This window comes from Phodopus roborovskii, unplaced genomic scaffold (genome assembly GCF_943737965.1).
Source record: "Phodopus roborovskii unplaced genomic scaffold, PHOROB, whole genome shotgun sequence".
Lineage (NCBI taxonomy): Eukaryota > Metazoa > Chordata > Mammalia > Rodentia > Cricetidae > Phodopus > Phodopus roborovskii.
Window position 1 is genome coordinate 15,240,308 of NW_026126480.1, and position 27,801 is coordinate 15,268,108.

General features: G+C 37.4%; 3 protein-coding genes and 1 pseudogene across 3 annotated transcripts; all 4 read right to left on the bottom strand.

Moving 5' to 3' along the window:
- Nucleotides 1–1,214: 1,214 nt before the first annotated feature.
- LOC127228065 (olfactory receptor 52A5) lies at nt 1,215–2,165 on the bottom strand. Its single transcript, XM_051192503.1, has one exon. It carries the CDS (start codon nt 2,163–2,165, stop codon nt 1,215–1,217), a length of 951 nt encoding a protein of 316 aa, XP_051048460.1.
- A 6,108-nt stretch (nt 2,166–8,273) lies between these two features.
- On the bottom strand, nt 8,274–9,239 carry LOC127228058 (olfactory receptor 52Z1P). Its single transcript, XM_051192496.1, has one exon. It carries the CDS (start codon nt 9,237–9,239, stop codon nt 8,274–8,276), a length of 966 nt encoding a protein of 321 aa, XP_051048453.1.
- A 9,186-nt stretch (nt 9,240–18,425) lies between these two features.
- LOC127228079 (hemoglobin subunit beta-like) lies at nt 18,426–19,749 on the bottom strand (annotated as a pseudogene).
- A 4,230-nt stretch (nt 19,750–23,979) lies between these two features.
- On the bottom strand, nt 23,980–25,526 carry LOC127228075 (hemoglobin subunit beta). The gene is made up of 3 exons (XM_051192512.1): nt 25,360–25,526; nt 25,028–25,250; nt 23,980–24,247 (listed from the first exon to the last, which is right to left on the bottom strand). Exons 1-3 carry the CDS (start codon nt 25,449–25,451, stop codon nt 24,119–24,121), a joined length of 444 nt encoding a protein of 147 aa, XP_051048469.1. The 5' UTR covers nt 25,452–25,526; the 3' UTR covers nt 23,980–24,118.
- Nucleotides 25,527–27,801: the final 2,275 nt, after the last annotated feature.

The following is a 27,801-nucleotide window of genomic DNA, read 5'->3' on the forward strand; positions in this document are numbered from 1 at the left end:
ACTATTTTATTGCATTGGATTATGATATAGCAGCCTTCCATCTGTTTTTTTTTTTTTTTTTGTATACACTCTCTCTATGTTGTTCTTCCTCCTCAACTTTGTTTCCAATTATTCTTTTAAATACTCATTTTCCTTAAAAATAGTGGAGTAAACTCATCTTCTATAAATGGCTGATTTTAGTATATACTAGCATATGATTTGATACTTGTCAATGAAATACTCTTGACTAATACTAGGGGAAAACAAAGACTTCAGATGTTCTAAACAGTGTCAGATAGTGCCCTAAGCATCTCATACAGAAGAGCAGCTACACTCAGCACTCAAATGCTAACATTAGGCAATTTTTAAATACAGCCAGCCTCTGTGTTTAATTTCTCATTCTTTTTTAAATTTTAGTAAAAGTAAAATTTCACTGAAATTAAAATTCTCTAATTTATGTAGCTCAAAGAACTTATCACCTATGTAAGTGTCTGTCTGTATTTCCATTTTCCTGAAGGTGTCTTTAAGGACATGCCAATTCAGTATCTTCCTTTACATCATTTCTATACAAACAACATTGTATCTTCTATAGTTTTGGAATATCAATGAATACATTTGTGTGCAGCATTTATTACTTATTGTATTTACATGAATAATGAGCACTTATAAAAATTTCATGAAAAGATAAATGATTCTGAATTTATCATATTATAGATTGGCAACACCATTAGGAAATGGAACAAAGTCCAAATTACAAGTGCTTCTGTGGTTGTAAGTTTAAGAGTACTAATGTACAAAGTTGTCCTTTGGGCTTATCTGAAACAAGTGCTGTTGTCTGCAGTTTAATGTTAGAGCATCAACAATTTCAAGAACAAGAAAATTTAAATTGACAGACACAAACATTGAAAAGATAGGTTATGAGTTTGAAATTGAGCAAGAAAGTTTATATAGGCTGACTTGAAGGGAAGAAGAGAAGGGGGAAATCATGTAATTACATTATAATCTCAAAATGTAAAACAAATAGTAGTAATTTGAAGTCAAACCATCAATGAATTATCCAATTATATGTGAGCCAAAAGGTTGCATTGTATTTAACACATACTTCTCTAAATTAAAACTACCTGAAATTCACATGCTATAACATACTTTCCCATTTGTAGAAGACATAGAGTTTAATTCATTCACCTTACTATTTAGAAACCACACAACATTTCAACACAGTGAATTACTATTTTTCACAGAGGTTTCTTGGAGAAAAGCATCTTAAGAACTTGGTCACGGATTTGTTTAGTTTTAACACCATAGACAATGGGATTGAGGAAAGGTGGGACTAACAGATAAAGATCTGACAGGAGGATATGCACATAGGGGGGTATGTGAGCCCCAAACCTGTGTGTGAAGAAAGAGAAGAAGCCCAGGAGGTAGAACTGTAGGAAGACACAGATGTGAGCAATGCAAGTGTTGAAGGCTTTCAATCGAGCCTCCTTCTGGGGCAGCTGGAAGACAGTGATGAAGATTCGCACATAGGAGAAAGTAATGAAGACTATGTCAAACCCTAAGATGGCAAAGGCAACAAGGAGACCACATACCTTGTTGATTCTGATATCTTCAGCTGCCAATTTCACAATGGCCATGTGTTCACAGTAAGAGTGGGAAACAATAGTAGTTTGGTAGTACTTAAGGCGACATTTGATGAGCAATATGGATGGGGATACAAGAATGAAAGCCCTGACTAATGCTCCAGCTCCAAGATAAGTTGTGAGTTGTGGAGAGAAGATTGTTGCATGTCTCAGGGGGTTACAGATAGCCACATAGCGATCCAGAGCCATGGCCAGAAGTATGCCTGATTCTGTTGCCTGGAATGAGTGAATGAGTTCCATTTGCAGCAAGCAGGCATCAAAGGAAATCTGTGGTACATGAAACCAGAAGATCCCCAACATTTTGGGGAGAATGCATGTGCTAAGAGCAATGTCTGTAACTGCCAAAATGGCCAAGAAAATGTACATGGGTATGTGGAGGCTCTTTTCACCTTTGATTATAACTAAAATTAGGGGGTTCCCAATCAAAGCGATGATGTACATGACACAGAATGGAATTCCAATCCAGCACTGCACTGACTCCAGGCCAGGGATGCCAACCAATGTTAACACAGAAGGCATGAAGACTGAGCCATTGAACGTGAGCATGGTGAGCTCAGTAGAAATATGTAGGAGTATTTCTTCTTCAACTTCAGCTTCATATTATGACTTGATGCATTGAATACAAGAGAAATTAATTCATAATCAAAATATATTCTAAATAAGTTAAGTGTATACCACCCTTTTTCTCATTTCAACTACTCTTTGAATCTTGTCTCCCTTTTCCTGGGTATTTTAAAAGGAAACAATAAGTTCTAAGTTATAATTACATTATTAGTGAAATCAAAATTGCTTTGTGGTTTTTTTTTTTTCTTCTCCAAGAACACTGGACCCACAAAAATCCCTTTTTGCTTGTCTGTGCATTGTTATGGACTTCTAAGTGCAAGTCATAGAATGAAGATGTTATATGATCTCACATCAACCTACACTAGACACAAACAATCCTCTAGAGTGGATGAGTTTCCAGTCTTCTCAAAAGAAGGCTAGTTTCTTTTAGAACATCTTCCAGGTCTATAGTTCTACTGATGAGATACATCCAAATTAATCTTTCAAAGTTTTGGTATTTTCTTAAATCCAATCATTTATTTTCTATATCGTAGCAATCCTGTGAAAATTTTAAATAATGAATAGTTGATCAATTTCAATAAAGAGCAAACACATTTATGTGACACAAGAAAAAAAATGTATAGGGCCTGACTATTAAAATTTCCCAAATTCTCTAAATGCAAAATAGAAGGATTTTTAGAAAAGTTTATCATGTTAAACTCAAGGGTAGACAGGCATTTATATAAAATAGACAGCTATTTAGCAATGAATAGAAATAAAGTTCTAATGCATGCTAACACTGGGATGTATACTGAAGACAGAGATACAGGCTGAAGATAGAAGCTATGAGCTGGCTTTCTTCTTCTACTTTCCCACTAATGGTACAGAACCTCAAGCCCCCCAGACTCACCTGCAGCTGTCTGTTGAGACATACAGCACTCATACTGTGGGATCTTAGTGATAGTTAAGTCAGTGAAGGGTGAAGGTTTTATACTATAGTATGTCTCTGTGGAGCTGAGTTTCTAGTCCCTGGTGAATCTGATAGTCACTTCATAACAAAGGCAAAAAGGGAAGTAGACTATGGCCTCAGACAGCTCAGTGGGAAGCCCTGGATTTATTTATGGCAGTGAAAAACAAAAAGGAAAACAGAAAATATTTGAGAAATGAGGTAATTAATTAACTAGCAGATGCTGTTTATCAGAATATATTTCTTTCTCCAGTTTCTCTATCCCTTTGGATCACAGAACCAAAATTACTTTTGAAAGTTAATGACACCACAAGGTCCTTAGATGACAAAACCATGTGTTAGCACTTATTTTCAAAATAAGTACTTAAAGGTGAAAATACAAGTAGCTCGATTATGACAAATTTCTTTGAAATTTTCAGGTTAAGGAGTCATCTTTAAAAATGTTGAACAGTCTTCAGAGAGATGAGGCACTTATTCTCTATGGAAGTCTCTCAAGTGCCTAAATTATACTGGACACTTATGCGTTCACCTGTCCCAAAGCCAGCAGAATTTCTGTTTGTTCCTTACTTAATATGCTGTGCATGAGCATTTTCAAGTTAAATTTGGCTATAACCTAGGAGGAGGCACAAGAGTTTGAGGACAAATGAGTCACTGTCAACCACACTGGGAAAGAAATAAGATACTTTTAAATGTGATTCTGGTGCAATCAATAGTGATTTCTTTTCAGACCCATAAATGAGGTTGGCTTCAGAAAATAAGTGTACTTGAGAACTTCAATCAAATTTTAGCACCTGTAAGTCTTCCACTTGAACCTGGGTGACCCGAAGCTCTTCGGTATTTATGACAGCTCTCATTACACTGTTCTCAAAAATTTTTGAATTGGTGATAGGCAATTTGGTCAAAATTTCATAACACTTATGATATCAATATGCTCAAAACTAATGTCCTGATCAGTAAAAAAGACTTTAAAAATTGAACTTTCAAAGACCAAGAGTAAAATCTTGATTACCAGAGACTGTGGATACAAAGAAATTGGGAAGATACATTTCAAAAGACAAAAACTTTCATTTGAGAGATCCAATAAGTTCAAGTTGACTAAAACTAAGAATAGCATGTCGTACAATTTTTTAAATTTATTTATTTTACATAAAAAACACAGTCTCCCTCCCTCCTCTCCTCCTGTTCCCTCTGCCCACCTGATTTTAAATTGCTTTAAAATACCCTTATTTTATACCAAAGACAGTTTATGCAGGAAAGGATGTAGAGAAGGGTTATACTCCCCCACTGCTGGTGGGAGTGCAAACCATACAGCCACTTTGGAAATCAGTATGGAGGTTCCTCAAGAAAATGGGAATCAGTCTACTTTAAGATACAGTAATTCTACTCTTAGGCATATACCCAAAAGATGCACATTCATACAATAAGGGCATCTGTTCAACTATATTTATAACAGCATTATTTTTAATAATCAGAGCCTGGAAGCAACCTAAATATCCCTCAACTGAAGAATGGATGGAGAAAATGTGGTACATTTACACAATGGAGTACTACTCAGTGTGGGGAGGGGAGAACAGTGGAATCTTGAAATTCACAGGCAAATGGCTGGAACTAGAAGAAACCATCCTGAGTGAGGTAACCCAATCACAAAAAGACAAACACAGTATGTACTCATATATGGATTTTAGACTTACAACAAAGAATTACCAGCCTAAAATCCACACTGCCAGAAAAGCTAGGAAACAAAGAGGACCTTAAGAGAGACATGCATGGTCCCCTGGAGAAAGGAAAAGGGACAAGATCTCCCAAGGAAATTGGGAGCATGGGGAGAGGAGAAAGGGAGTTAAGAGGAAGAGGATGGGATAGGTTTGCATGAGGGAGCAGGAAGATTGAGTCAGGGAAAGAATAGGGGAGAACAAGAAAAGAGATAGCATAATAAAGGGAGCCATTATATGTTTTAAAGAGAAATCTGGCACTAGGAAAATGTCCAGAGATCTATAAGAATGACCCCAACTAACAATCTGAGCAATAGTGGCTACCTCAAATGCCTTTCCTCAATAATGAGATTGATGACTATCTTATTTACCATCCTTGAACCTTCATCTAGTTGCTGATGGAAACAGAAACTAACACAGCTAAACACTGAGCTGCACTTCTGGAATCCAGTTGCAGAGAGGGAGGAGTCAAGACCAGGCTGGAGCAACCCACAAAAACTGCTGGCCTGAACGGGGGTGGGGGGTGGGGGGGTGGGGATTATGGAGTCTAGTCTGATAGCTGGGAAACTAGCATAAGGCCAACCCAGACTCTCTGAATGTAGGTGTTACTTAGGAGGACTGGGAAGTCTATGGGGCCTCTGATAATGGATCAGTATTTATTCCTATTATATGCGTGGATGTAACTTGACAGACTTAACATATTAGAACTGAATAATGAAACACAAAACTTGAAACAGACAAGAAAAAGGGGAATTGAATCAGAAACATAGTCTCCCATAAAATAAACAAATAATAGATAGATAGATAGATGATAGATAAACAAATAGTTCAGAATTGGATATTTTGGCCCACACTTGCCATTTCCTCACTTAGGAACTTGAAGGTTACCTACAAAGCATAGATCACAGAATGAGATCTTGTCTCAATAAACAAACAAAACAACACAATAGGAGATAGTCTGGACTAGATGACTTGACTTCAATGCTGAATTCTATCAATGACACATTTAAATACCAATTTTTCTCAAGCAAAATAAATCAAAGTTGAAGAAATATATAAAAAATTTATTTTTCAAGACCAAAAGAGACTAAGACACCATAAGAAGATATAGTTACAGAAAAATATCCTTATGAATATAGATGTAACAATCCTCAGCAAGAAAATAACAACCAAAATGAAGGGACATATTAAGTGAATAGTACTCCATGAAAAAGTGTGATTTATACATAGCAATGAATCAATGTTCACACATGAATTAATTTAATACACTTTATTAAAATCAGAGATACTTTCATATACTATCATTAATTATGTGAAAATTTATTATCATCCTTTAATGATGGTATGTCTTAACAGATTGGATAAATAGGGAAAATTTCCCACCAAAGTAAAGGTTATATGAGAAAAGTCCCTAAACAATATTAATTTCAATAACAGAATATTAAAATTTCACCTTGGACAAGGTATGGTGGCACACACTTTAATCCCAGCATGGAGGACACAGAAGCAAGGGGATCTTTGTGAATTTGAGACCAGCCTGATTAATATGGTGAGTTTCAGGCAGACCAGGATTATATAGTGAGACCTTGTCCAAAACGAAAAAAAAAAAAGAAAGAAAAGAAGCCTTCCTTTTAATTGCTGAAAGACGAGAAATAAGAACAGCCAGATGTTGGATAGAATTTCTGGGAAAACGTATCTTCTAGACATGGGGAAGACCTTGCACTTGTGAACGTATAGCAGCTGAGATTGCCTGCACAAGTCCTTTACAGGATCAATCAACACTTCAACAAACACAGGAGAGGGGTTCATGAGACCCCATCTATCTGAGGAACTTTGGGTAGGAGATGACTATTGAGGGAGGAAGAGGTCGTTTTTGTCAGCAGTGTGGCCCATAGTACTTTGTTTTATGGTTAGACTTATTTCTCTTCTTTCTTCTCATGGAGCAAATAATACATGAAAGCTCATTCAAAGCTCTTTAAAGCATTTGGTATATGTGAGTCTGCTTTACGTATATGAGAATGTTTGTGCATATATATGCATAAGTAAGTGTATGTGTATACACAGGTAAACAACATAGCAACAAACCCTGAACAAGTTACAGAGATGTTAAAAAGCTCATTTTGAATTCCTAGATGTCATTGTTTTGTTCTTTTGTATAAATTGAATCTTTTTTTTACATTTGCATGGATTTTTGTGGATTTTAACAGGAAAAATATGGAAAGAGTTAGCAAATTGAATTATCATATAACATCAAAACAAGTTCACACACATGTATGTTGTCTGAGTAGAGCCTTTTTCAGTGTACTTTTCTATGTGAATATTTTAATGAAACTTCTGTTGGATTTTTTAACTATTAGGCATAGGATTTTTCCAGTGATGTACTTTTGCAGAGCTTCTATTTATACCAGGATGTTCTGGCTTAGAACAGAAATCCCCATTATATATGTGAAAAATTAGATCTTATAAAACTCAGTTGATATTGAGAGTTAACTTTATCATGGTAAATTTATTTAACTTATTATAGACAACTTGTTTAATGTACATACTGTATAAGCTTATACTTTAAAAGTGGTTTTATGATTACATATAATCACAAATGTATATAACATATTTATATAATACACACATATATTTTTTTGTCAAGGTAAATTTATTTAACTCATTATAGACAACTTGTTTAATGAATATATTGTATAAGCCTATACTTTAAAAGTGGCTTTATATAATATACATATATATATATTTTCAAGGTAGAGACAGGCAGATCTCTGTGAGTTCAAAGTCAGCTTGGGCTGCAAAGTGAGAAAATGTCTTAATTAAAAACATAGACTTCATGAATCATCAGGGAATCTAAAAATGTATGATTTTAGAGATAGTAATTTAATATAAGAAATAGGTGCTAACAAAAATAACATCATATAAAGGCTTTGTGCTATTGGCCCGCCTGCATCTGCTGATGGGCACAGAAATGCTTTACATTTCAGCAGAAAGTGAGACTCACTTTGGAATATGGTCAAAATACAATTGACATAATTCTCAGGGAATTAATAAAAATAATTTTAAGCTATTCAGTTGCTTTCTGTTGCCATTTCCTTTCTCTACATAAAAATTTTATTTTTCAGAGTTTTATATATATATATATATATGTGTGTGTGTGTGTGTGTGTGTGTGTGTGTGCATATACATGTACACACATTATATATATATCATATATATATATATAATTTTGAATCCATGCTGTTAAGCAGTTATTAAGACATTTTCTCGTAATCTCTGGATATATTAGCTAATACATTGAAAACGCCTGTGGATATCATCATTTTGAAAGTAAGGGCTTCTAGATAAATTTCATTACTCCTATTTCTCACAAAGTAGACATTTAGAAGGAGAATATTATTTGGGAATATGCAATCTTCAACATCAGTTTTCATTTTAACAGCATGTACTCACTGAGGAGAAAAGTAAAACCACTCGGTCTTGGATTTGCTTAGTCTTCACCCCATAAATGATTGGGTTGAGCATTGGGGGTACCACCACATAGAGGTTGGCCACAAGGATGTGGATGTGGCGAGGGATGGTTTTGCCTCCAAAGCGATGAGCAAAAAATGAAAAGAATGCAGGTGTGTAGAACATAAGAATGATACAGATGTGGGAGCCACATGTGTTAAGGGCTTTATATCTGGCAGCCCAAGAAGGGATCTGAAAAACAGTGCGAAGGATCATAGCATAGGAAATAATGATGAGTATTATATCCAGCCCTGTTGACAGGAGAGCCATTGTCAGGCCATATATGATGTTGACAGTGATATTGTCACATGCCAATCTGGCAATGCCCATGTGCTCACAGTATGAATGGGGAATTATGTTTCTCCCACAGTACAGAAGTCGATATACCAGGAAGATGAATGGACCACAGATGAAAAAGCTCCTGACCACAGCTGCTGTGCCAATCTTGGCAATGACTGAGGAGGTGAGGATGGTGGTGTATCTTAGTGGGTAACAGATGGCCACATAGCGGTCAAATGCCATGGCCAGAAGAATAGCAGACTCTGCCACAAAGATGAAATGTATAAAAAACATTTGGGACACACAGCTACCAAAGGATATACCCCTGGAATGGAACCAGAAGATTGCCAGCATCTTGGGGGCTGTAGCTGTGGAGAGGAGGACATCTGCTAAGGCCAGCATGGAAAGGAAGAAATACATGGGCTCATGAAGGCTGCGTTCAGTCACTATCAGGAAGATCATGAGAACATTGCCTATGACAGCCACAATGTACATAGAACAGATGGGGATGGCTATCCAGGTATGCAAATCTTCCAGTCCTGGGATTCCAATCAGAACATACCACACGTCCTGTGGACTGGTGAGATTGTGAGAAGTAGAGGCCATTTTCATTTTCTATACAAGTCTTGGTTCTTAACAAACATAACAAGGTTGAACAGTCAGGGCTGAAAGAGGTCTGATCATATTCTCCAATATTTGCATTCATGTGAAAAACATTAAGGAGGATTAACTAGCTTAAACATGCACTCCTTTGTACAAGGTATTAATTCTTGTATCTTGAAAGAAATGGTTATTATTTAATAAGTGTTTGCTATGTATTTTAGCATCTTACATATGTAAGCTTATTAAAGCCTATGATAACCCACTGAAATGGTATCTATGATAACCCATATAGCTTATACACAATTATTCTCATGGACAGAAAAGGATGGCTCCAGGAGCTTTTAGTGTTTTTTTTCCCTAGAACTCATTGAATCCAAAAGTCTGGCAGAGAAAATCTGAGAGTTCTGATTTTAGTCATCATCTACTAATATACATCAAGATAAAACTAGACACAGAATATGCACATTATCAAGTCTGTCACTCATCATATCCCTAGAGAAAGTAGATATAAAACAGATTTGTTACCCATGAAATAAAGTTTGATGAGGTAGATTTCAAGCCTTATAATAAATATAATATGCCCTATTCTATGTTAAGTGATCGATAAATTGATTCTAAGACTTTAATTAACCATTGGAATCATAAAAGTGAATTAAATGTATCTGCCTGCCTACTAACTAATTTTCAAATATATATGAGATTTTTTAAACATCTAATCTATTTACAACCCCAGTTTACTGGGCTCTGAAATACACAAAAGTACTATGTAATTAAGAAAAATTATTATACTACAGTCTGCTTAATTCACTATTGAAAATTCAGACAATATATCTTTGTATTATCAAGCACAGCATAGAAGCAAATGGTGATAATTACATAAATCAGATAAATCCCCTCACACAATAAAAAATGGAAATGTAATTTTCTTATTACAAGTTCTGAATAAGGGGATAACAGAAAGGGCCAAGACACTGTCACACTGTGTGTATGTGTGTGTGTGTGTGTGTGTGTGTGTGTGTGTGTGTGTATGTGTGTGTGTAGATATAACACTATATAAATACCAATATGAGATTTGTAATTGGTAGATACCTCTAATCAATATTCTTCCAGTACTTTTATCCAACAAAAGGTCATGATGATAGATTTCACTCCCTAAAGGACACATGGATGTACAAAATTATTATCTTACAATCTATAGAATAGAGAAAAATCTCTGCCAGCTGTACATCCAACAGGGAATTAATATCATGTATGCATAAAGAACTCAAAAACTAATATGGAACAAGAAAATCATCCATTGAGTATGTGGGATATTGGGCTAAATAAACATTCTTACCATCAACATTCTTACCATTAAGGAAATACAAATGAAAACTCCTTTGAGATTCCACCGCAACTCAGCCAGAATACTGAAACCATGGCATTTGCAGGGAAGTGAGTACAATTGGAGATTATTATGTTAACCAAATAAGCCAGATCCAGCCAAAGACAAATTTGGAATAATTCCTGCCATATGTGGAACATTAATTTAAATTTACATATTGGTGTATACATGGATATGTACACATATGTGTGTAGATCATCAAAGTAAGGTTAGTACTAAAAGAGCATAAATGGTGCTAGAGGAGATTGTGGAATACCTATATAATGAATGTAGGAGGAAATGTTTGGTAAAAGCATGAGGGCAGGTGGAGCAGAGGTTAAGCGAGGATAGTAAGATGCTAAGTATAATGCTATAGAAGGAACTAGTATGTATAATGACATAGATATTCAGAACTAAGCATAATTATATAGCTGGAGAAATATGTAAAAATGAAACACATTGTGTGAGCATAACCAAAAAATTAATTAAAGAGAAGAAGCTGGCCTTTATATCTTGACAGCTCTAATTGTGCACCAGTGTGCTGTATTGTTGCCAGTTTTCATTTGCTATTAGCACAAAATAGCCTCTTTTATCTGATTTAAATTTTAGAGACCACTTATTTTAGTTAAATATATAAGGCACAGTCAGCCATATTGGCCTTACCATAACTTGGCATGAAATTCTTTAAAAATAATGGACACCTATGGATCTGCTACCCTCCCATAAACCAGTTGTGAATGGGACTATGTAAAGATAGAAGGGAAGCAAACAGAACTTTCAGGTTTTCTTTTTGGTATTGAATGTTAGCCATCACTAATCTGTTGTTTCATTTGTCTTTCATTGTGATACTAAGATTTGTAAGTACCTAAACTATTGATCTGTGTTCCTTGAAGTGCTGTGTCATGACAATCTTGATGGCATATTCTGACTGAGTCCGCACACAACTGGACCTGAGCTCCATCAGCTGAGATGTGCTTGACTGTGTGATGGAGACTGTTATTTTGAAGTTTAATTCTGTTGCTGATATATTACCTAAAAATTTAGCACTATTATGAATGCATTCTCAAGTTAGCATCTGAGGACAGCAACTACATAATTGAAATAAATCTCTACTGCAGCAACAGATGACATAAAATTACCACTATTAAGACAAAAAATAATTGCCACTTTAAACAAATTTAGCTTTCTGAACTTCAGATTAAATTTGTTTGTGGCATACCCCCAAAACCAAGATACATTACCTTATGCTGGCTATAGCAATCTGTAATGTAAAATCATTGCTTGTTTTTGTAATGTCCAATGATGGATTGTTATTCCTACCTAGTCATTGGTGTGAGACCTTCATCACACTGAGAGTTAACATCATCTCTGAATCCAGACCAGTACCTGATATTATAATGCTCAGTACATTTTGTAGAAAATATTCATGCATATAAGGATTGTTCTTATTAAACTTATAAAACAACTAAGCCTTACTTACCACTATGAAATGTATTGTGAGTTGATAGAAAAAGGGGGGCATTGTAAAAATACAATCTAAAAGAGGAAGTCTTGTCTGATGACTCAGTTACTCAACATAAAATAGATTTATACCACAGTTGCAGATCAACTTGACTAAACTTAAATGCTGCACCCTATAGGTCAGAACTGCAGAAAACACAGAAAGTTCAAGAACTAATGAACACTTTCTGCCATTTCCTGTTTTTCCTGCTGTCCTCTGCTACAAGCTTCTATTGAGCATAACCATGTACTTACTAGCTTCTGTTAGAAGTTTGACGATACTTAACAGGTTAGGAGAAAAGGTAACAGCAAAGAGATTCCTAGAGCCAGAAAGGAAATCTGGACCACTTACTTATACCTCTTTTTCGGTTTCTCTTGAGACCTAGATGTTTATTTAGCCCAGGAGCAGTAAGTTGTATCCTACCACAGGAGATTGCACATCACTGGCTCTTCCCCTGAGAACTTTCTTGCCTTCTCCTCCTCCAGAGTCTGAGAAATATTTCTTCTGGTTACCATTCCCAGACACTAAAATTCACACAGGTGCAGGGTATTTTTTGCATGCCAGAGACTTGTACTAGCACAATCCTGTTTGGCAGAGACATCTATAGTAATAGGGCTCTAAGTACCCTATGGGGCCGAGTGCTGCATGGTTTTTAGAAGCCACTATAGTAAGTACTTTTTTTATCTTATGTTCCTTCAAATCTTAAGGCTCTTTGTTTTTCATTCTGTTGTCTTGATCACATAATAGGATTATTCGGAATTAGAAGGCTCCAAAACTGTAATAAGATGCCACAGAAACTTTTTTCCTTTTGAATGTTTTTAATATTTTAATTTTATTAAGTTTAATTTTTATCTTTGTAAAGTGTGTGTGTGTGTGTGTGTGTGTGTGTGTGTGTGTGTGTAGGTTACATGGAGGCTAGAGGCATCAGCTTCCCTGGAACTAGAATTAAAAGGCTTCTGTGAGCTGCTATTATGAGGCTAATGTGGATGCTTGAAAATGAACTCCAATTACCCAGCTTTTTTATAAAGACTAGGACCACCTGCCTAAGGATGGACCCTCAGTGGGCTGGGTTCTCCTGCATTAGTTAATAATCTTTCAGGGGTATACCCACAGGCCAATCGCATCTCGGAAATTCAATTGAGTCAGTTGACTCTAGGTTGTTTCAGGATAACAATAAAAGCTAACTGAGGCACACTGTTATCACTACCTTTTAAAAATAATTCCTCTAAAGATCCTGTCGCATACCGACAGGGGGCAGAAGTGCTCCATTATTCTTCTTTTTCTCGTTTTTTTCATGAATACTTGAAGCAAGTTTGCTTTTAAAAGTGGTCAGGTCAGCTAGGGTTTTGGCATGTCTGAAAACATAGATAAGAACCTCCTACAAGTTTTTTTCCAAAGAAGTGGGGTCTTGGAGGTTCCAAAAATGCTGATAGCAGACAGAACAGTTGACCACAAACTTAAAAGAACTTATAAATACCAGTGTGCATTGTTATGGTTATTATTTTCTAAATGCTCTTTTAAGTTACTCATGTTTTCTCTATTATTTTATTCATTGCATATTTTATGTCTATAAAGAATATTCTAATCTTAACTGAAATATATTTTATATTCTATAATATATTATAATGCATTATTTTCTATTATTATTATATATTTAAATATGTGTTATATTTTATAGAAATGTGACAAAATATATATGAATAATACATCTATTTAGCTGTAGCCATCTGCAGGTTCTGAATAGCTTGCACCAAAATTTAGGTTATTTCATTTTTGAGGGGGGAAAATGCCAGAAACATTCACTGTAGAAAAGGCAGATTCTCAGAGCTTTCTGGTAGTTTGGCTGCTTTGCTTCTCTGATCTCCAGCTTGAACAATGAAAAAAAAAAAGAAAGAAAAAGAAAAGAAAAGAAAAGAAAAAACAGATTCTCTAGTAAATGGTTTTAGGAAACTGGATTTCTAACTGTGAAAAATGAAACTGGATCCTTTTCTTTCACACAGCACAAAATCAACTTTAAGTTTATCAAACACTTTGGTACAAACCTGTAAGGCCTAAAATCTCTAGAGGAAAAGGTAAACACTCCAAGAGACAGGCATAGATAAGGACTTTCCCAATAAAACTCTGGCCTCTCAAGACCAACATTGACAAATGGGACCTCATGAAAATTCCAAATATCTGTTCAGTTCAGCAACAGAGGCTGTAAATGAAGTGAAGAGGCTACCCAGGGCTTCTGAGGAACTCTTTACCAGGTGGACATCAGGAAGAACTTTTAAAGACAGGCCATTTGATATACAGGTGTGTCTATAACTATGGGTGGTCTATTACAAGAAAGATAAGAACAAGAACCTTCTGTGTTGTACCAGTCTCCAAAATTGTGTGTGTGTCTGTAAATTCCAAGCTCAAAATTGCCCTAAGATGACTAAGAAGACAGCTCAGAGCTCTTGAAACATGTACAACTCACATCCTGGCTTGTTTTATGATCCTGTATATTTTCTGTTATGTGCTTGTTTGCAAGACATCACTCACCCCTCTATTATGCTAACATAGTTAATGTGCACATGATAAACCTAGGACTAACAGCATCAAGGCCCAGAAAAACATTTCTCTTGAAATATTCAGAAACCCAGTGTGTTCTCAGTCAACTCACTTTGATTAGATTGATTATGAAAGATTCGTTACTAGCCCCAGGACATCCCAATGTGAATCCTCTTTCTCATTTAATTATAAGAACTTAGTAGGTATATTCATTTTAATATCACTCAAAACATCAGAAAATACTAAAGGGACCTAGAAAATAGATACAAGGTAAAAATAATTTTAAAGTAATTCTGGCTCTAATCTGTGTAGGTGTTGTAGATATTTAAGTTTCTGTGTTCTGTATTAATGTGAATAATGATGCCACTAGTACTATTTGGTGGATGCCAGAATGTGGGACCCATTTCCATATGAGGGACAAATTATACTTGACTTTCAGATAAAAGAGAATTTTCTATATTTCTATGATGTATCTGCTTTTTATTAATCTTCACCATTTCTCTCTTAAATAAAGTCAACATGGGAGGGGGGGTGAAAAATCTCCATTAATGATTATTAATTTGGTTGTCAGCAATGTTTAGTGATCATTTTCTTTTATTAATTAGTATTATATTAAAAATCCTAGAGATGTTTACAAGTGGAAAAACCAAGAAGTAAAGATAAGACCTGTGTAATAAATACAAAATGAGTTGATCTGAGAGTAAACTGAAGTTAAATACCAAACCCAGTTTGTACCTATGATAAACTCCTCCTTAATTTAAAATATTTTATAAAAAAATTTGCATAAAAGAGGTGACCTTAAATTATCAAATGATATGGCTTGCTTTTCGTTTCCATATGTAGGCCAGTCATTTGATCCCCTGAGTTGTCAACATTTGTCTCCCCTTCCTCTTTCTATGTGGCTGACTGTTCTGTTATAGCCCCTTACCCCTTTATTACATCTAGTACTCTAGGGCACTGTATCAACAAGTTCTGTCAGGATGAAGGAGCGGTGAGTAGTGCTTTCATACCAACACATCGCCACATTGAGGACTGTCTTTGCTGATAAGAAAGGCTAGCTGTGAAGTCACTACAACTAAAAATACATCATGCCTAGATTCTTGGTTTTTGAAGTGTATATACCTATGAGATAAAGGGAGAGAGACAGAGACAGAGACAGAGAGAGAGATTAGGAACTTTTTCTCAGAATTAGTGTTGGTGCAACAAAAATCACCATAAGTGTCCTGTCTTTTTTTTTTCCTTCCCAGCATGTACACTTTTTATTTTCCTAACAATACATGATGTAAATGAACTATGCCTGTTTCAGTATGCTGAATGAAAGTTCAGAACCTGGTGTGGGGAGTTTCTGATTAAATCACCACAAGCACTAAGAATTAACAATTGGTACAAAACAAAACAAAACAAAAATGATACATTTTATAATGGTTAAATCTACAGGTATAGCTCCTAATTGACATGTACTGCCTCTTACCAACCTGTATTTGTTACTAGCATTCTAAACCCTGATGAAAATGAGCAGTGAGCCCAGTTGCTGTGTGGAAGGCTTGTTGTTTATCTCTTTGGAAAGTTAGAAAGTTCACCTGTGTCAATTATTGGGTAGGTTGTGAAAATCTTTAGTTCCATATGTAACAAGAAGATATTGCTTCCAGAACAAGTGAAGATGGCTTTCATATTGGCAAATAAGGGATCAGGGGAGACCCACGTTTTATAAAATCTTCACTCTCTTAACAGGAATGCATTTTTTAACCCAGTGTTCAGCTGTTCCCTGTCCTCATTGATCTGAGGTAGATGATGGGTCACTATGAGGAAAGAAACTAGTGGTGTGCCACATTATTCAAAGTTTTGTTGCTGGTTATTTTATTTTTGTTTTTGAGGTACTTCTTAACTGGAGACAAACTCTAAGACACTCAGATCTAAACTAAAGACATTCTAAGATCCCAGGTCATTGTTTTATGCAGTTGACTAGATTGTGATAGTCTGTGTGCATACCACTGACCTCCAGTAAAAACTCATGCAAAGCCTAAAATATCTCATCATGCCTATGAACATAGACAAGAAAAACATGGAAAAGAAAAAAAAATGCATGGACAGGAAAACAAAACTGAACAAGTAAAATGAGACAGGAGTAATAAAGCTTCACATAGCATAGAGAATAATCAATAAAATGAAAGTCAAATTATAAAATGGGAGAGAGTACTTGTGAACTAATTCCAAGAATGGATTAATATGCATAATCCACTAAAAAGAATATGGAAAAAGGAACGAAACAGTTATAATATTTTACAAAAAGAAGTCACACAAATTTCCTACAAATATATAAAAAGAAACTCAATATTGGGGAAATGCAAATAAAAAACACCAAGAGATATCACTTTATGTTAGAATAGCTATTATCAAACAGGCAAAAGACACATGTTAGCGATATGAAGTTAGCAGTGCTGAAGTTGGTATCCTTGCAAGGTATTTTTGTAGATAGCATATTCCTCAGTTAAATTTAACTTCATGTTGATGGCTTCATCTTGTAATCTCATAATAGATATCTAATTATACATCAGGTATCATATGCATTAGTAAAATAACAGTGCCAAACTTATAGTAGGCTAGAGGATAAAGAACACTTGAAGCTCAGATTTTGTATCCAGAATTTAGCATATCCAAAAGGTTATAAAGGGGGAAATACAAGTGTGAGTTATTGCCGGTAGTAACAGGAACAATTACACAGCCATGAAAAAAAAACTAAAAAACAAACAAACAAACAAACAAAACTCATTGGAAACATGTTTAGAAAAATGACAATCTACAATGCCTTCATGGATATTCAAAACAAACACATTGGGAGAGAATATAATTTTGTTTGCTGTGAGCTCATGAAAGCTGCAGAAGTCAGAATAACTATCAAGGAACAAAATGTTCATTTTCCTCTTTTCCCTAGTCCTGCATTTACCCCGTATTCACACATCCTGACCTGTGCGTGCTGTGACGATTTGAAGATTCAGGATCATTGCTACTGGCAGAAGCAGGGGCAAGGGCTCAAGAGCTCCTCTTTTTCCTGTGTCCAGCATATCTCTATAACACAGATGGGTTGTCTAAGATAAGGGAGGCCAGGAAAGAGTGAAACATGCCTGTAGAAATGCAGGGAAAAAGAAAGAAAGGAAGGAAGGAAGGAAGGAAGGAAGGGAGGGAGGAAGAAAGGAAGGAAGGAAAGAAGGAAGAAAGAAGGCCTTTAAGAGAAGTGGGAACTTGAGGCAGGAGAAATCATGGAATTGAAGTTTCTGAGGTGCTAGGCAGTAAATGGAAAGATAAGAGACATTTGTGAGAACAATTAGGAAAACTGCTTTACTATAACATAGTGAAAATCTATGCTATAATTCAAGCCCAAACTTACATTCCTTTCTGAGTGTTAGGGAATGGGCATCAGGCAAGATTTCCCATATATTAGCTGATTACCATCTCATCACGCATCATGAAGTATCAGGTATCAGGTTATTGGTTCAAAGTTAAACTGGATAACTTCTTTGGAATACTCATTTCTTTTTTGTATTTTTTGAATGCTTTTATTTGAAATAGAATAATATGACTTCTTCCCCCCAAAGCATGTCCCACATACTTTCTATCTTAATGTTTCACATGAGTCTGTCCATGTAAAACAAGTAAAAGACCACATTGCAATGAAAGAAAATTATCTTTTATTAGATAGAAGCCTAAAGATCGAAGACCGTCCTAATTTTTCCCACAATTCAGTATTTTTCTGTACGGGACAAAGACTTTGGGAATAGACAAGAGCAGGAAAGTGGCTTTAGTGGTATTTGTGAGCCAGGGCAGAGACCACACCAGACACCACTTTCTGAAAAGCAGCCTGTGAAAAGGGGGTGAAATCCTTGCCCAGGAGGTGGGACATGACAATGACAATCATATTTCCCAGGAGCTATGGAAGACAGGACAGGTATCACATGATAGCAGACCAAAAATACCAGATACTGTAAGCTCATTTCAAATGGCATTTGTAGTTGTAATTTTAAAATAAAAGCAGAATGAGAGCTGGGTCCTGCAGGCCAATTTTGGTAAGAATTCTTCTGTCTCAAGCAGAATTTAATGCAAAATAAATCCCCAAGGTCAGAATGAAAACCTGAGTTCTTAATATCTTCAATTCTTAATGTGAAACATTCCTTGAGACACAAAAACAATTTAGCACACCACTGCAGGGAAAGTAAATGCCTTTTCTTAGTCAGAACACGCATGCCCAAAGGCCTTCATCGATTTCCCCATAGCTGACAGATGTTTTCTAGGGGACAAGTGACTCTATTGCCCTAGCCAGAAAGCCAGCTATGCCTGATACTCTGTTTATAGCTGTTCAAAAGGCAGGGACTCGCTCTTGTCTTCCTTGTCCTCAAAGCAAATTACCAGGAAACACTGGGAAGAAAACAAAAACATGCAAGCAAAAACGCAGATAAAGAAGAAGAAACACATCTTGAAACTACAACTCAAAAACAGAAGTTTACTGGAGAAAGAAGAAATCAAAACACAGCAGCACAAAGTGAGAGGAAACAAGGACTGCCAGTGGAAGGTACAATAATCAAACTCTTGTCAGCACAAGCAGACACCATCCTTCTTCACTACTCCCCAGGATCTCTTCCCCGTCCTTCTGATGGGAAGGTGAGCAGGAAAGGTAGGGGAAGGAAGCCACAGGCAGACCCATCAGACTCACCTTGAAGTTCTCAGGGTCCACGTGTAGCTTGTCACAGTGCAGCTCACTCAGACTGGAAAAGGTGCCCTTCAGGTTGTCCAGGTGTTTCAGGCCATCAGCGAAGGAGTGGATCACCGTCTTGCCATGGGCCTTCACCTGGGAATTACCCATGACAGCAGGTCTCCAAATGATCAAAGAACCTCTGGGTCCAAGGGTAGATGATCAGAAGCCTAAAAAGGAAGAAACATCCAGAGGAACCTGGACATTAGTGCCTGTGAAGAGCAGACCTCCAGCTCCATGCTCTAAACTTGTGAACTGTCTTGTAACCTCAATACCAAACTGCCCAGGGCCTCAGGACCAATTTCGTGAGCATTCACCTTTCCCCATAGGCCAGGGACAAGACCCTTCTCAGCATCAGTGAGGTGCACCATGGTGTCTATTTTTGGGCTTGTAACTCAACTATGTCAGAAATAAATATGAGGAGTAACTGGTCCTGCTCTGCTTTATATGCCCTGCCCTGGCTCTTTCCTTGTGTGCCCTGTATGAAAGATGGGCCAATTCCAGGGTATGGCTCTTCTGAGTGAGGCTTCAGTGATGACAGCCATACCTACCCAAGGTTGATATGGCATAGGCTTAATTAGTGTGAGCTCTGCATATTTTTTTTTCCAGTATGGTCTGTTCTTATCTGCAAAGAAAACACTGTCCCTACCTAAAACACATTATTTGACTATTACTTTTATAATTTTTTGTTCAATAACAAAGTTTGTATATTAGATATTACTTCCTCAATATTGTTTACTACACAAATGAAAAATAGAAGCACATTATGCATAAGAAATTGGCCTATTTTTCTTTTCAGCATTAATGATTGAGAGGCTTTCCCTGTGAATACAGGTTACATAACATAAACAAGAAGACAAAATAATCATTCTTCTTTTGTTTCTCTAAGTTTGACTCTCTTCAGCATTGGATTACATCTCCAGATAAGAAAACAAACATGTGTTCGTTTATTTTAACTTTGTCTTTTTTGTGTTTCCTTGTTTCTTTAATTCATTCACTTAGTGCAATTAATTTTGAGAAGCACCTAAATTAAGTGAGTCCTATACATTTCTTTCTCTTTTAGCTTTGGGGACCCAGAACTCTCAATTCAGAAGAAAATCAATATGAATACAAAGAGAGTTAGAACCCAAAGATTTGCCTGTGGATTTCAAGATGTCATTGTTTTTTTCCAACTGAGTAGTACTCCATTGTTGTACATGTACCACAATTTCTTCATCCATTCTTCAGTTGAGGGGCATCTAGGTTGCTTCCAGGTTCTGGCTATAACAAATATTGCTGCAACAGATTTCAATGAGGTATGAATGTGCTTCTTTTGGTTATATGCCTAAGTGTGGAATTATTGGCTCTTGAGGTAGACTGATTCCCATATTCCTGAGAAATTGCCATACAAATTGTCAAAGTGGCTGTAGAAGTTTGCGTTTCCACCAGGAATGGAATAGTGTTCCTCTTTCTCCACATCCTCTGCAGCATAAACTGTCAATGTTGTTTTTGATTTTAGCCATTCTGACAAGTAAAGATGGTATCTCAGACTTGTCTTCATTTGCATTTCCCTGATGTCTAAGGATTTTAGAAGAAACTATCCTGAGTGAGGTAACCCAGGCACAGAGAGAAAAACATGATACATACTAACTTATGAGTGGAAATTAGACATACAGCAAAGGATAACCGGCCTACAATCCACAACTCCAGAGAAGCTAGGGAACAAGGATGACCTTAATAAAGACATACCTGCATCCTGGAGAAGAGGAAAAGGGCAAGATCTCCCAAGTAAACTGGGAGTACGGGGACAGAGCATGGAAGGAGGGAGAAGAAATAGGAGGGTAGAAATGGATGGGTGAGAAGTACATAAGGAGTCAGGAAAGTCAAGTTCAAGAGAAGGAGAACAAGGAGGAAATACCTTAATAGAGGATCCATTGTGGGCTTAACAAGATGCCTAACACTAGAGAAACTTTCAGGAATCTACAAGGATAGTGGAGAGGCTACCTTAAATGCCCTTCACCTCCAGAAGAACAGGTATACATAAACATCTGCCCATTTAGTGATCATAGTGGTTTGTTCAACACTTCTTTCTCTTAAAAACATTAGGAAGAGACATTGGGTAATTTGGGAAACAAGAGACACAACATGGAGATAATAAAATTAAATTTATGTAATTGGTGGTTTGCTCCAAGAATAAACTAATCCTTGTATTAAAGACTTTTCCCCAAAATAGTGCCTAAAAACATTGGCTTGCTAAAGGAGAAGCATGGGACTAAAATCATGATACTTACACCTCTTATAATCACTGGTATCCTTTCATTCTATGCCCTATCTTATGCTGAGTTACCAACTTTTCTCCCTCCTTTGCCCCCATTATGTGTGGAAGTCTGTGTTGCATGTCCTCCACTCAAGTCTCCTTACACACCTCCATTTTCCACTTTTCCTGTGTGCCAACGTCTATTTCATCTGGATTGATGAGACTTTCTGCAATTGTTTCCATTCCCCATATACAGTCTTACTGATCCTAAGATCAATGTCAATTGCAAGGGTTCATACAGAGGCTAATCTAAGTTTTCACCAACCTATACTGTTAACTTCTACCTATTTCTGATTTGGGCAAGATATCTGCTACATATCTCCATGATTATGTTTTTTATGCTAGCTTATTTTCATTATTAGTACTCTTTATGTAATTCAAAAACACCTTTTTAAGGATAAGCCAGTAAGTAGTAATATTCTCATATCTTTACATCATCACATTAGGGTAGAGACTACTAATAGAGAAGGCTAGCTATCTGATATGCAGTTAATATATTGTTTGGTAAAACAAACCCCAAAAGATATTTGTTTTTTTTAGGAGAAAGGCAAACAGAGAGAAAGCTGAGGAGAGATGGAGGGAGGAAAGGATGGAGGCAAAGAGGGAAGGAGGAAGGCAGGGAAGAAAGAGGAAGGGAAAGAGGGACAGAGAAAGGCAAGAAGGGACACACATATAAAGGGAGAGACAGAGAGAGCCTCCAGTGCTAGTGAAAGCAGAGTAGCATTCAGCCAGGCCTTCAGGTCTTGGCAATCCTGAGAGCATCTGTGGACTAGACCACAGCTCCATCAGAACATAGAAGCACTACAGGAACAACACCCAGGCCCTGTTTTGTCTCATAGCAAAATAAAAATAATACATTTAAATTAGGATATAATCAATGAAGACAACTGTGAAATGATGTGTATCACCACCTCTTTATAAACCAGTATCTATTATTGATCCTTGTTAAACTCAGAAAGAGTAGGCAAGGATTCCACCTACTGTAAAAGGATTGCTCATCCTATCTTTTTGTTTAGCCAAAAGCCCCACCCACTTACACGAATTATAGGGCAGTTATAAAAATCCCCGGTTCCATTTCAAACCAGTATATACAGCTTTGAGACAAAGTGGTTTCAGAGCATGAGTTACTGCTTCCTAAGAAGCCAAAATTAATAGGGATTACACATATGGATGACATACCTGGCTCCAGACCTGTCCTAATGTGTCCTATATTTTAGGTGTTTTATAATTTGCCATCTTACCCTAAATCTTCAATTCATTTGGAGCTGAATTTTTATGCCTTATGACAGTGGATCAATCCCATAACATCTTGGGTATTTCATTCTCTGATCTCAATAAAACCCATACAGATCACACTGTGATTAAAAGTCTCTTATTAGATGCAGTCTTTTCAAAATCTTACCAAAAATATGCTAGAGAGGATTGTAAAGAACACATTAAACTCACATTCTGTACAACTCTGGTGCTTATGGAGAGAAAAAGAAATTGAAAGTATATTACCTATGCTGTTAACTATACTAACTGCACATGAAGGAGAGCTATCAGAGAGCATGTAGGGGACATTGGATCCCCAACCCATTCCTTGATACTGAAGATAGACATATTGAGAATGAACAGGGCATCTATCTACAGGCTTTTATGTAAAAGTTCAAATCCAGCGATAAGCCATACAAACTGAATTTTCTTATTCTCTCTAGTCTTATAATTTTCTCATTATCAACTCCTAAATCAGGCCATAACATGGCATGATGCATACAGGTCCCAGGGAAACACCACATGAAAACTCTTGGTGACTGTTGACTGTGGAGCTGAGGGACAAAGTCACAAGTGACAAACAGATCACTTCCATTCCCTGTTTAAGCAAAACCTCTGAGGCATACTAAGGGCTGTGTAAAGTAAGAGGAGTCAGGGGATGATGAACAATGAGGCTAGGGACACATGAACAGAAAACTTAAGGGAATAGTGGTACCTTTAGGCAAGAAAAATCATGAGATAGAGACCTGTCAATAATGTTGAGGGTAAGCAAGGAAAAAGACAAAAGACATTATTAATGGAGACTGGAGAAAACAAATCATGTACATAAAATGTAGCCAGAATCTAATCTGTAAATGAAACCACCACTTGAATTATTCTCAGAGTGGTTAGGAGAGCACATTAGGGGCTGTGGCTTACAACTTTCTGTCTCAGCAACTATCATGAAACTCAGGTGTTGCTTTATTTTCCCCAAGTCAGAACTGAGCCCTCATTTCTTTGTATCATGTATCTTTGGCATGAACCCTTCTATGAGACACACAAAAAAATAGCACACTATTGCAGTGAAAGTAAATGCCTTTTATTAGTCAGAAGATAGATTCCCAAAGGCCTTCATCATTTTCGTCACAGCTGACCACAGTTCTCTAGTGAACAAGTGTCCTTTGATACTTGTCAAACAAGGGTAGGAAAGAGGGCTTTAGTGGTACTTGTGAGCCAGGGCAGTGGCCACACCAGCCACCACTTTCTGAAAGGCGGCCTGTGCAGCGGGGGTGAAATCCTTGCCCAGGTCATGGGACAGCACAATCACAATCATATTGCCCAGGAGCTGTGGAAGACAGGACAGACATCACATAATAGCAGAACAAAAATACCAGACACTGTAAGCTCATTTCAAATGGCATTTGTGGTTGTAATCATAAAATATAAGCAAAATGAGAACTGAGTTGTGCAGGCCAATTTTGGTAAGAATTCTTCTGTCTCAAGCAGAATTTAATGCAAAATAAATCCCCAAGGTCAGAATCAAACCCTCAGTTCTTGATATCTTCAATTCTTAATGTGAAACATTCCTTGAGACACAAAAACAATTTAGCACACCACTGCAGGGAAAGTAAATGCCTTTTCTTAGTCAGAACACACATGCCCAAAGGCCTTCATCGATTTCCCCACAGCTGACAGATGTTTTCTAGGGGACAAGTGACTCTATTGCCCTAGCCAGAAAGCCAGCTATGCCTGATACTCTGTTTATAGCTGTTCAAAAGGCAGGGACTCGCTCTTGTCTTCCTTGTCCTCAAAGCAAATTACCAGGAAACACTGGGAAGAAAACAAAAACATGCAAGCAAAAACGCAGATAAAGAAGAAGAAACACATCTTGAAACTACAACTCAAAAACAGAAGTTTACTGGAGAAAGAAGAAATCAAAACACAGCAGCACTAAGTGAGAGGAAACAAGGACGGCCAGTGGAAGGTAAAATAATCAAACTCTTGTCAGCACAAGCAGACACCATCCTTCTTCACTACTCCCCAGGATCTCTTCCCCGTCCTTCTGATGGGAAGGTGAGCAGGAAAGGCAGGGGAAGGAAGCCACAGGCAGACCCATCAGACTCACCTTGAAGTTCTCAGGGTCCACGTGTAGCTTGTCACAGTGCAGCTCACTCAGACTGGAAAAGGTGCCCTTCAGGTTGTCCAGGTGTTTCAGGCCATCAGCGAAGGAGTGGATCACTTTCTTGCCATGGGCCTTCACCTGGGCATTACCCATGACAGCAGAGGCAGAGGACAGGTCTCCAAAGTGTTCAAAGAACCTCTGGGTCCAAGGGTAGACGACCAGCAGCCTAAGAAGGAAGAAACATCCAGAGGAAGCTGGTAGTTAGTGCCTGTGAAGAGCAGACCTCCAGTTCCATGCACCCAACTTATGAACGGCCTTGTAACTTCAATACCAACCTGCCCAGGGCCTCAGCGCCAACTGCATCACCATTCACCTTGCCCCACAGGCCAGTGACAAGGGCCTTCTCAGCATCAGTGAGGTGCACCATGTTGTCTGTTTCTGGGCTTGTGACTCAACACAACTATGTCAGAAGCAAATGTGAGGAGCAACTGGTCCTGCTCTGCTTTATATGCCCTGCCCTGGCTCCTTCCTTCTGTGCCCCGTGTGAGCAGATTGGCCAATGCCAGGGTGTGGCTCTTGTGGGTGAGGCTTCAGTGATGACAGCCATACCTACCCAGGGTTGATATGGCATAGGCTTAGTAGTTTGAGCTCTGCATCTTTTTTTTTTTTCCAGTATGGTCTGTTCTTATCTGCAAAGCAAATACTGTCCCTACCTAAAACACATTATTTGACTATTACTTTTATAATTTTTTGTTCAATAACAAAGTTTGTATATTAGATATTACTTCCTCAATATTGTTTACTACACAAATGAAAAATAGAAGCACATTATGCATAAGAAATTGGCCTATTTTTCTTTTCAGCATTAATGATTGAGAGGCTTTCCCTGTGAATACAAGTTACATAACATAAACAAGAAGACAAAATAGTCATTCTTCTTTTGTTTCTCTAAGTTTGACTCTCTTCAGCATTGGATTACATCTCCAGATAAGAAAACAAACATGTGTTCGTTTATTTTAACTTTGTCTTTTTTGTGTTTCCTTGTTTCTTTAATTCATTCACTTAGTGCAATTAATTTTGAGAAGCACCTAAATTAAGTGAGTCCTATACATTTCTTTCTCTTTTAGCTTTGGGGACCCAGAACTCTCAATTCAGAAGAAAATCAATATGAATACAAAGAGAGTTAGAACCCAAAGATTTGCCTGTGGATTTCAAGATGTCATTGTTTTTTTCCAACTGAGTAGTACTCCATTGTTGTACATGTACCACAATTTCTTCATCCATTCTTCAGTTGAGGGGCATCTAGGTTGCTTCCAGGTTCTGGCTATAACAAATATTGCTGCAACAGATTTCAATGAGGTATGAATGTGCTTCTTTTGGTTATATGCCTAAGAGTGGAATTATTGGCTCTTGAGGTAGACTGATTCCCATATTCCTGAGAAATTACCATACAAATTGTCAAAGTGGCTGTAGAAGTTTGCGTTTCCACCAGGAATGGAATAGTGTTCCTCTTTCTCCACATCCTCTGCAGCATAAACTGTCAATGTTGTTTTTGATTTTAGCCATTCTGACAAGTAAAGATGGTATCTCAGACTTGTCTTCATTTGCATTTCCCTGATGTCTAAGGATTTTAGAAGAAACTATCCTGAGTGAGGTAACCCAGGCACAGAGAGAAAAACATGTATCCACTCATAAGTGAATATTAGACACAGCACTAATGTGGTAACCAGTCTACAATCCACAACTCCAGAGAAGCTAGGAAACAAGGATGACCTTAATTGAGACATATATGCCCCCCACCCCTGGGAAGGGGAAAAGGGCAAGATCTCCTGAGTATATTGGGAGCATGGGGGCAGAGTGGGGAGGGAGGGAGAAGATTGAGGAGAGGCGAAGGAGATGGGGAAGGAGTATCAGGGGTCAGGAAGGTCATGTTTAAGAGTAGGAGAGCAAGGAGATACCTTGATTGAGGGAGCCATTGTGGGCTTAACAAGATGCCTATCACTAGAGAAATCTCTGGGAATCTACAAGGAGGACACCAAGTAAGAGTTAAGCAATAGTGGAAAGGCTACCTTAAATGCCCTTCCCCTATAATGAGATTGATGACTATCTTAAATGCCACCATATAGCCTTCATCCAGTAGCTGTTGGAAGCAGAAGCAGACATCCACAGCTAAACACTGAGAGCCTAACTCCTAGAATCCATCTGTAGAGAGAGAGGGGGATAAGCAAAGGGGTCAAGACTGTGCTGGGGAAACCCACAAAGAACACATGATCTGAGCAAGTGGGATTTCAGGGACCCAATTCTGAAAGCTGGGGAAACAGCAAAGGAACAATCCAAGCTCAATGACTGTGGGTGTCAGTTGGGGGGGGGGCTTGGGCTGTCTATGGGGCCTCAGGCAGTAAAACCAGTATTTATCTGTAGTGAGCTAATGAGTTTCAGAGCCCATCCCCTATGGAGATGTACTCTCTTAGCCTAGATACACAGTGGAGGACCTAGGTACTGCCCCAAATGATGTGGCAGACTTTGATGATTCCTCATTAGAGATGTCACCCTCCCTGAGAAGTAGATAGGGGATGGGGGGTATAGTGGGAGGAATGACTGAAGGGGGAACTGGGATTGATATGTAAAATAAGACTGTTTTGAAATTTAATAATAATAAAAAAAAGAACCCAAAGATTGGAGGTAATATTTATGGCCTCAGGTTTCTGGAAGGAAAAACTAAAAAGGAACAGCAAACTTTTCTGTCTGTAATCATCTGTGGATGCCTGAAGGAGCAG